Raw genomic sequence first — 10970 nt, 5'->3', positions numbered from 1 at the left:
GTGCCGGGCGCCATGCTGGAAGCGGGCAGAGCCGCGCAGGGCGGGCTGAAGTGCCCCTGGGGAAGCTGGCCGGGTTCCCCCCCGCGAGCTGGGCTCAGTTCCGCACCGCGGTGGCAACGAGCAAAAGGCGCCGGTGTCACGCCGAGAGCTGGGAAACCGGAGCTGGGCCGTGCCGAAGGGTGGTGGCGAGTTTTGTGCCGCCACGCAAATACCTGGGGGCGCTCGTGGGTTCCTGTGTGCCCACGGCGGTGGGCTGGGGCGTCTTGCTGCTCCCCTGCGTGTTTTTCTTTCCTGGAGCCTTGGGTCAAAGCTTGGGTTTTAAGTGAAAATGTATTTTTGCGTGGCCTGTCGTGCTGGAATCAGGAGGCCTTTGGTAAAAGAGCAAACCAAAGAGAAAACACGGTGCAAACCATCACAAGTTTTGCAGCTAGAAGTGATGAAAACGCCTGCTATGTAAAGGTTAATTTCAGGAGGGTGACTTCCCAGAAACGTGGCCAAAATAAGTGTATAGATAGTAGTTTATTTGTCCAATATGGTAAGATAAAGACTAGTAGCATTTAAACGTTTAAACCAGTGAAGACTAGTGTTGGAGTGTACTACTATGCAGTGGCCTGTGACTGAGTCTCTAAAAGTAGTAAATATTTACTCTGAAAACTGGAAGAAGCAGCATAAGAAAAGTAACAATTACATATCCACAGACCCAAAGGTAGGCATAGCATGAGCTAATTGTGCTAGGAAGTAATTTAAGCTACCCATGGAAGACTGAGGGAGCACAGCTTATTGTTGAGGGTAAAGCAAAAAGTGAAGGAACCAGCACTAAGTTACAGAAATTATTTTTTTTCTGGTATGGAATAGAGTTACTTAATGCTGTCAGAGCTGAAACGGTACCTGGGGATTTGTTTCTTGCTGTTTCCAGAGCTAAGTGGAACAGGATGGTAATGAACCTCAATCATAGCAGTCAAACAAGCTGTCCTGTCAGGTCAAACATCCTCTGACAGTTTCCAGTCCAGAAACAAAGAAAGGGAGTCTGTGCTGCTGATTCCGTAGATCTGGTAAGTGAAGCTATTTTGAAGTCAAGGACAGGAGTAGCCTTGGGTTATTAAGCCTAACAAAGGAGGATACTTGTAATTTAACTAACATTTAACTAAATGTAACTGGCCTAGTTTTCCCCAGAAATTATGTTGACAGCTGTATGAGTAGATACAGATGAAAGACGCATGACTGGTGTGAGCTAAGTACCTGAACAGATAGGGAGTGATGCAAATGTGCAGCTTCCTTTTCCCCTTCCCCTGCAGCAGGAGGGAGGGGCTGGCACGCTCTGCTCTTGATGTCCCAGGGAGCAGGGGCCCACACTCTGCTGTGTGGGTGTCCTGCCAGGCTGCACGCTGGAGCAGACAGATACCTGCCTGGGAAGAGAGAATTGAACCCTTTTGTGCAGCCTGCACAGAACTAGTAAGAATACACAGCATTGATACTTAATGCAGCTATGTGCCACAGGGTAAAAGACTCTGCACCCCTGCCTGCAACATGCCACTGTTACATTGCTTGCCAGGCTGCCAGAGTTAAGGCAAAGAGGCTAATAAGAGGCAAACCTTGGAGAAGAACAGAGCTGCCTAAAGAAAGACTATGAAAGAGTACAGAATTACACTTTCATAGTACACTAGCCTAGCCATCTGTAGTGTATGGGCTTTGTGAGCCAGCAGTTTGATGCACATTTATTAGCAATATTTCATAGACTTCACTTATATAGATTAATTTAACTGATTTTTTTAAAGTTTTTTGTACTTTTGGTTACTCCTATCAACCCTGGAGCCACAAATCTAATTGCGCAGTATGAAAAAGCGTATTTTTTTGTTTTCAAACTTCTGCCTCATCATTTCATTTGATACCTCCTAGTTCTTGTGCTATAAGAATTAATGTGTCACCTTGTCCATGTGTCTCTCATACTGCCACTTAGATGTCTCTTTCCCAAGGTGAAGCATTCAAGCCTATTTAGCTTGTCCACCAAAAGAAGCCATTCTGAGCCATGGCTGTCTAACCATCACTTACTGTATTATTTCTGATTCTATAATTGTTTTTAAGATCAAGGACCACCACAGCACTCAGTATTCAGGAAGCAACTAAATACTTCCCGCCATATTTACCTTTTGAATAGCATTGTGTGTTGACGTGATTTTTCATAGAACTTCCTGCGGTGACTGCTGAGTTTTTTCTTTGAATAGTACTAACTTACCTAGAGTACATCACTCTGTATGTGTAGTTATGGTTGCTTTCCCAAATTCCATAATTCACAACTAGCAATATTAAATTTTGCCTGCCTCTATATTGTGCTGTCATTCAGTGTGCCACAATCCTCCTACAGTTCTGGAAGGAGAGCATCTAAGACAAGAGAGTGGCAAAGGGCCAACTTTTATGAGGCATATGAGGAAAGATGCACAAGTGGCACCAGGACACCAGGAATACATCTCCCATTCAGCTCCATTGAGACTTAACCAGCAGACAACATAACATTCTTTTTCAAACAAGCATCTCTGGATGAAGAAAATACAAAGCACTGCCAATAATAGCTAACATTTTTAGGGTGGTTTTTTTAAAGGATTAGGCAATGAGGTTGAAATATTGAAGGAGAACATATTTAAAATCAGACTATGAAAGCAATGGAGGATCCATATTCTTCCCACACAGAAATCTACAATGAATGAACAGAACGCCACAATGTTCAATCATATGAGGTGTGCAAATGAAAAGGGCTACACAGGTAGAGTAAAATACACAGTTTATGCCAATCCTGATAATAAACAATGCAGAAGAATCATTTGGGGTTTTGCTTTGCTTTTTGCTTTGCTTATTTAAGGAAAAAAAAAGGGGCATTGTTCAGAAATGTACTTAATGGGTAGAGCAATATTTGGAATTTTCCTTCTCTGTGCAGAAGGTACAGGGGAAACCAGTCTCACAAAATTACTCATTAGATAACTTAAAGGATAATCCCAAGACAAACATTTTTACAAAACAGTCCAAATACTATTTCAAATGGTGTTTCCTTCACTGAACATGCCCTGACAAAATATCTGACCTGAACACTCACCCAGTACTGAAAACCTGTTATTGCGAAGAGCTACTTTTTAATTATGTATGATCTATGTATCTACCAGTTGTGCCATGCTTTGTTCCCTGCTTGGTGTCCAAAGGCAGTGCTTACTTGAGCTTATTCAGCAATGTACAAAAATGTCTTGGGGACATTCAGTGGATTTTTTAAAGAGGAGAGTTTGAGGAATAGTGCAGGGCAACCCTGCAGATGATTAGTGTCATTGGAGAGTCCCTGTGAAACTAAACACGCAGTTGTGATGATGAAAACAAGTGCACAGCAAAGACTGGCCACCAGACCACTGCAGTATGCTTCCTGGAGGAACAGTTGTGGTGGTTATGGATAAGCTTTATAGAGAGGCTTTTGGACAAGTTTTTTAGGAAGATGGGTTTGCCATATACGCAAGGAACATTCAGGGTCTGTGAACGATCATAGCTGTCTAGTCACTCCACCTGCAGAGAAACAAATGGGAGATCTGAGAGAGCCTGCAAAGCTTTGTAGAACTACAGAAGAAGTAGTAGAAATAAGCCATACAAGTGGAATTCTTAGTTCTTACCAAAGTGTTTTGGAGACAACCTGCATAGTCTCACAGGAGGGAGGCTTTTGTAAATGTACTGATCACATTTTCAGAATTGTATATGCGTGTAACTATTTAGTAACTGATAGACTGGCACAGTTTTGTAATAACAAACCTGAAATGGCAATACAAATGGTAACTTGCATTAAGGTATTAGCCACTTTGTTGTGGTGGCCAGTTGAGTCTATACATCAAGATAAACTTCAATATGAACATCCTCATAGACAAGCTGATGGAGTATGGGCTAGATAAGTGGACAGTGAGGTGGATTGATTAGTGGCTGACCTGCTGGGCTCAGAGGGTGGTGATCAGAAGAAGGAGGTCCAGTTGGAGACCAGTCACTAGTGGTGTCCAGCTGTGGCTGACACTGGTTCCGGTACTGTTTAACACTTCATTAATAACCTGGATGATGAAACAATGTGTACCCTCAGCAAATTTGCAGATGATACAAAACTGGAAGGATTGGCTGATGCACCAGGTGTCTGTGCTACCACTCAGAGGAACTTGGACATGCTGGAAAATTTGTCAGACACGAACCTCATGGAGGTCAACAAGAAGTGCAAGGTCTTGCACCTGGGGAGGAACAACCCCATGCACTAATACATGCTGGGGGTTGGCCACCTGGAAAGCAGCTTTGCAGAGAATGATGATGTTGTGGTCCTAGTGTACAACAAGCTGACCATAAGCCAGCAATGTGCCTGCACAGCAAAGGCTGCCAATAGCTCTCAGGGCTAGATTAGGAGGAATGTTGCCAGCAGGTCAAGGGAGGTGATCTTTCCCCTCTACTCAGCACTGGTGAGGCCACATCTAGAGTGCTTGGTCCAGTTCTTGGCTCCCCAGTACTAAAGCGACATGGACATAGTGGAGTGAAACTTGTGGAGAGCCACTGAGGTAATTAAGGGACTGGTACACCTGTCATGCAAGGATAGGCTGAGAGAGCTGGGGCTGTTCAGCGTGGAGAAGAGAAGGCTCAGGGGATCTTATCATCTAGCTGATGGGAGTGTTTAATGGCAATGGAGCCAGACTCTTCTCGGTGGTGCCTGGTGACAGGACAAGAGGCAATGGGCACACACTGAAACAAAGGAAGTTCCGTTTGAGCACAATAAAACAGGTTTTTACTGTGAGGGTAGTTGAACACCGGAACTGGTTGCCTGGAGAGTTTGTGGAGTTTCCTTCTGTGGAGGTACTCAAACCTGACTGGACACAGTCCTGTGTAATCTTCTCTAGCTAACCCTGTTCTGAGCAGTGCTGTTGGGCTAGACAGTGTCCAGACAGTCTTCCAACTTCAACTATTCAGTGACTCAGTGAATTAGAGCCTTTCTAAGCTGTTAATCTCAGTCTGTTTTCATGAGGGGAAGGGAGAGATCCAGAAAAGAAGAAAAGAATGTAGTGTGGTGATTTGGGATTACCATCAAAGCTGCAAGCTGAAGTGCTGGTCTGCTCTAAGTAACCATTTTATGAAAGTTACAAAATGTCTTTTTCCTCCTTGCACCATCCCCTTTGAGGGTCTACATCATTAGGCCCTTTATGCTAAGGTGCAAAACACTGCACTAGTCAAACTACTTAAAAGGTTCATTGATCTGGAAACCTATACAGAGAGGGACCACATCATCTCATCACTGTTCAGGGTGAGGTGGCTGGACTAAAGATAAAGTGCTTGCTGTGTCAAGGTTGGCTGCATGGGAGAGGTTTTAACTGGGAGGATCAGAGCTGGCCAACTGGTGGAGAAGGACCTTCTTGCAAAGGGGAGTTAGCCTAGAGCTAGTGAGTCATACGTTGGTGAAAAGGCTGCACTTCCCTTGGCCAACTGGAGCCAATTGGAGTACCCTCCTATCAATGCTTTCTGTCTGGGTCCCCCAGGAAAGATGGCAGCTGAGAAAATGATGCAGCTAGAGGACTTTTCCTGTCAGGCTGCTGACAGCCTGTCCATCTCTGGGGGTACAGCCCAGCCCTGGCCTGCCTTCCTGTTTCTGTTTTCATGGGGTTTGTGTTAGAAGCTGCATTTGTGTGTTTCACAGAGACATACTCAAGAGCAGAACTCTGCTCCATCCTAGTTCATTTTCCAGGCCACAACCAAAATCTGAGGCTGATTCTTGTATGACTGGGCTTTGTAATTTCTGCTAGCAGTCTTGATTTCCCAAACTGGGAGGGGTGAGCAGGAACCCTGTTGTTGCACATTTGAAGTTACTTGCCCTAGATGTCTTTTCTCTTTATAGCCTTGCCATGTTTTGTGCTACCAGCATTTCAGTTAACCACTTCCACCTTTTCATCAGTCAAGTTCCTTCTTTAAAAAAGTAGAAACCCAACAACAAGACTTTAGATACCCTGAAAAGTAAAAAAGCAGATTAAAATCCCTTTGCCATGACCAATTATGGTTTGTTGAATACAATGTTCTGTATTTGGTTAACTAAGCTGTCTCAAGCTGGGACAGAAGCTGATCTGGATTTATAAGAATCCCAGAAATGGGATTAGCTAGGTGAATGTGCTGATCTGATAAAAGCAGCCACCTGGAAGTGGCTACAATACAACAGATCAGACACCTGATGATGACATGGCAGGGTTTGGAATTACGAATTACATCAAGAAAAGGTTGGCATTATGCCAACAGGCAGGATATCTGATTCAGCTGTCTTTCTTACGGAAACTAAAGTAAAATATATGCTTGTGCTTATCATTCCCTTACTTTCTATTATTCTTTGATTCAGGGCACTATTTTATTTTGATGGTGTTCAGCTTCTTCTGGTTTGACTGTGTTTATTTTACCTGCAGATCATATCTAAAACTTCAAATATGAATCGTTTTAAGCCTTTCTGCCAGGGTGAAAGAACATACGTAGCACACAGATGCATGTACAGGAAAAAGCAGTTCCTAAAATGTCATGTGAGTTTCCTTTTTCAGTCAAGCCAGAGGCAGGACTCATGGTACTTGCTCACTGACACACTGAAATATCTGCTTCACTCGGGTAGGTATAATAAGCTGCAGAATTCTGTTTTCCTCTTCAACTTGCAATTTCTTATTCTTCACTCCTGAAAACCTCTCTCCCCCAGCTCCCCCTTCCATCTTCATAACCGCATAGCAGCCCTTTTAGCACTCTTAAAAAAAATAGCATGGGCAGTATCTTTATTGATTCATCCCTCAGTTTGCTTTGGTGTAGGATTTGTATTACTGTCTCTACAGCAGTATTCCTTGATTTCCTGTCCTCTTTATACTGTCTTCTGTAGCTATATGGGGAGGCAGCAAGATTCAGCTCTTGCAGCATTGTTCTCCAGTTGCCCCTGTAAAAGTTGCTTCTGCATATATCAGCAGAACCATGGGAAATGGAACAAACTTGTTAGAATTTTAAGTCCCCAGCTGCCTTTCAGTGACATCTTTCATGGCTTTCCTTGCAGGTCACCTTCACCTAAAAGCCTCTTAGCAATTGTTACCAAAAAGTGGTAAATTATAATGTTTGTTACAACTGTTTATCTCAGCTTCTTTGTGGTGAAGTGGTTCTAACACTTATGCATTGCTCCACATTTAGACTGTATGTTATGCAAGGAAGACATTAATGATTTGGAATTTTTAAAATAAAATTGATATTTAGTCCTGCAGATAACAGTCCCTGATGGACATTTAAGTACTGGCATAACAGAGGTTAAAATAGAATCAGTCTGGATTGCCTCATTCATGTCTCTTCGGTTGCTTCTGCAGGCTGTATTCAGCTCTTACCTATGCAGTTGCCTTGCATTCTGGTAATGCTTTTAGGGACCCTTCAGCAACACAACTGCCTTCATTGATTCAGCAAGAGTTTATCGAACAGGGATTTTATAAACAGTTCTATTAATGCCTAAAGGATGACAATCAGGCTCTTCTCCTGAGTTCTGTCTTGACTTTGCTAGATTTCCTTTACTTTCCTTTTTAAATTTACTAATATCTAAATCCAAGAATAATTGAGCAATTAAAATTTTCCCACTAATATTCTCACAGTTTGAAAATGTCACTTAAGGTTTCTGTGGCTCAGCTTCATTGTCTTGCAATAAGACACCTTTTTATATCTAAAATGGCTCAAGAACATTGCTGCTATTATGCTGTATTTTAATTTTTCTTTCTACAACTAACGCTCTGTCTGTTCTTAAACCATTTATTTCTTGCCTTTCTCCTCATCAAGACTAGCTTTCTAAGGAACCAGCAGAGAGCTCGGAACAAAAGCAGGGAAAAGGAAATGCTTACTCAGACTTCCCTAAAACTACCTCTTAAGCAAACAGACTTGCTGTTGTGTCTCTTCTATTTATAATGCCCAGAAAGTGGAACAGGGTTATTTCATTAAGACAAGCATTGTTTTCTCAAGCTAAACCTATTTCACTGCTTATGCCAGAAGAAATAACTTGTTTTAAAGGGAAAAGGAACTAAAATGCTGACTTACCTTTCTGAAGAAAGGAAATGTATAGAAAGCTGGAAGTCAATCAGGAAAGACACCTGGTGACAGTGTGGGCATATAAGTAGAGAGCTCCACTTCAGAGTGGAGACTAAAAAGAACCAGACTAAAATCAAAGGGAATGGCAGTTAGGAGAACATAAGTGTATGCAAACCCCCCTGTTTGGACAGTGGGGCTTATGTAGCTTAGCCACCACGAGAATGAGGAAGGTGTATAATGGTCAGATTAGTAAGCTTTTAGCACAAACTTGTATAGACTGATGCCTCTGTACCCTGACAGCTCTGTGCTGACACCTGATTCAGAGATGCTTCAGTAGAGATAGAGAAGAATTTGGGGAGGAGGGTGTGAATTGCCTAATAATATGCTTTCTGTTTTATAGATACAGAATGCCTGGACTTCTGGGTAATAGCAGTTCACATGAACAGGCTGCTGTATACTATGCATCAGAATCCATTGTCTCCATTGCTATCTTTATCACCGTTTTCATCATAGGTATCCTAGGCAATGGACTGGTGATCTGGGTAGCTGGTCTGAAAATGAAAAGGTCTGTGAACACTGTCTGGTTCCTAAACCTTGCTGTGGCTGACTTTATGTGCTGCTTGTCCTTGCCATTTTCTGTTGTTCACCTGGCCCTCCATGAACACTGGCCATATGGTTGGTTCCTCTGCAAAGTCATTCCATCAGTCATAATCTTCACCATGTTTGCTAGTGTCTTCCTACTCGTGGCCATCAGCATTGACCGGTGCCTCCTTGTGATGAAACCTGTCTGGTGTCAAAATCATCGAACAGTGAAATTTATATCACTAATATGCAGTGGTATTTGGATCCTGGCCTTCATTTTCTGCTGTCCTGTCTTTCACTACCGTGACACTAGCACTCATGACGGCAATATTGAGTGTGGGTACAATTTTGGAGATGACGAAGATTATATGGATGATTCTGTAAATGAGTTACTGGAAGAATACTCACCTTTAGCCTACAGTGGTAATGACTCATGGGGAAATTTCCATGAAACTGATTATCCTGTATCCCTTGCCTCAATGGTAATAAACATTACTAGGTCTGTCTTTGGCTTTGTACTCCCCTTTGGCATAATGGCAGTTTGCTATGCCCTTATTGCTTTCAGAACACATGCAAATCAGTTTCACAAGCCACACAACAGGATGCTGCGAACAATTGTGCTTGTGGTAGCTGCGTTCTTCATCTGCTGGGCTCCATACCACGTAATTGGGATTCTGTCCCTTGCACCTACTCTTGGGACAGGACTAAGGGAGTCATTGATCCTCTGGGATCACCTCTCTACAGCACTTGCATATGCCAACAGCTGCATCAACCCCCTGCTCTATGTTTTTGTGGGACGGGACTTCAGGGCAAAGGCACGGCAATCAGTGCAAGGAATTTTGGAAGGTGTCTTTACTGAGGAACTAACGCATCTGATCCCTTACTCCCTTGACAGAAGCAAGGCTTCAACAGACAAGGACGTTAGCAGCACAGTGTAATTCAGGACTTCAATCACCACTGTAAAAAGGGCGAGCTATGGCCCCACACATCAATCACTGTCCACTTAACAGCTTTTTTTGCTCCAACACATTTGATTAATCTGCAGATCCACACACAGGTCACTGAGGTGATTCAGATCAGAACAGCTAACCCCCTTTATATCCTGCTCCAGAGAGGTGGGACTTCAGAAGTACCAAGAGTAATAATCTGAGGGAGGGCTCTGGTGAAGCAGAAGACACAGAGTACTTTTAACCTTTAAAGAAGAAAGCAGGCTTGCAGAATGATTTGTGGTAAGATGATGTAGTTTAACCGCTGAATTGCTAGATGAGAATGTCATTAGAGTTATTTGCATGTCTATGTTCTACGTCTCCGATAAACTGCAGATGAAACTAACTTTGATGTCTCTCCTTGGAATCTGTCATCCCATCTTTCCTCTCCTTTGACTACACATGGGGGCTGAGGGTTTTTTTTTCCCCTGAAGATTTCTCTAGAGGGTAGTGCTACATTTTCTTACAACAGTACATTATAACAGCACTTGCCCCAGTCAGCTGCATTGAACTGACTTTCATGCCCTGGTAGATGCCCAAGATGTTTCTTTGTTCTGGCAAATACATCACTGTACAGTAGTACTGGTCTAATGCACGTGCTGTAGCTACATTCATCAGCATGCACTCACTCACCCTCTCCCCAACACTCCCTCCAGCACCAGAGTCCAAAATCTTACTTTTAGGAAGTAGACCAAGATTATTCAAATGTATCTATTGTATTTTAAGATGGCACACGAGCAGAATTTGAGCAACTGCAGTCATTGATGAACCAGATTTGGTGGCTGATAGTCCAGCAGCCATTTGGTAAAACCTTGGCATTGAGAAATAACCCCCAGTTTGACCCCTAGAAGATGGGGAATTAGCCTGTTGCAGAACAGTCATGTCCTGCTCTTTAAGAGAAATGTGCTTCTCATGTCCTCCAGGTGGATAAAAGATAAAAATTTCATCCAGTCAGGCCACTTGGGGGTTTCCCCAGCTTGAATGTTCCCTGCTCTTGAAAAGTATTTGTGTGTTTACAAGGTACTCTAAGGAAGTGGTTTAAAAATCTGCTTTTTGTGTTACTCCTTCAAGGAAGGACTAAGGTCAACAAATGGTATGACAAACAGCCACTAAGCATTGGTAGTTTCCACTTCGCCTTTCTGGCAAGCACAAGTTGAAAGACTCACTGATCTCAGTGCCCTGAGAACAGCCAGCTGTGAGAACTTCCCAGTCTTTCTCCTGACATCCTAAAAAGTCTCAGTCATAAAGTACATATAGGTGTGGGCGGTTAGTTTAGCAACATCCACATCCAAATTCTGTTTCTACGGTAAGTAGGTGGGAACTGAGCCCACCTGACAGGCGCTGATG

The 10970-nt window shown here is 43.1% G+C and overlaps 1 protein-coding gene across 6 annotated transcripts; it reads left to right on the top strand.

Moving 5' to 3' along the window:
* Window positions 1-27: 27 nt before the first annotated feature.
* C3AR1 (complement C3a receptor 1) lies at window positions 28-10005 on the top strand. 6 transcript variants are annotated; one of them, XM_064463121.1, is made up of 3 exons: window positions 28-1052; window positions 6432-6624; window positions 8569-10005. In XM_064463121.1, the coding sequence occupies exons 2-3, from the start codon at window positions 6453-6455 to the stop codon at window positions 9573-9575; spliced, it is 1179 nt and encodes a 392-aa protein (XP_064319191.1). In that variant the 5' UTR covers window positions 28-1052; window positions 6432-6452; the 3' UTR covers window positions 9576-10005. The 6 variants fall into 6 exon arrangements, with proteins under 6 accessions (XP_064319191.1, XP_064319182.1, XP_064319166.1 ...); XM_064463112.1 differs by having other exon boundaries at window positions 2686-6624; XM_064463096.1 differs by having other exon boundaries at window positions 2363-6624.
* The last annotated feature ends 965 nt before the right edge of the window (window positions 10006-10970 follow it).

The sequence above is a fragment of the Phalacrocorax carbo genome, chromosome 1, assembly GCF_963921805.1.
Source record: "Phalacrocorax carbo chromosome 1, bPhaCar2.1, whole genome shotgun sequence".
NCBI lineage: Eukaryota > Metazoa > Chordata > Aves > Suliformes > Phalacrocoracidae > Phalacrocorax > Phalacrocorax carbo.
This window is presented reverse-complemented; position numbering and strand designations above follow the sequence as displayed.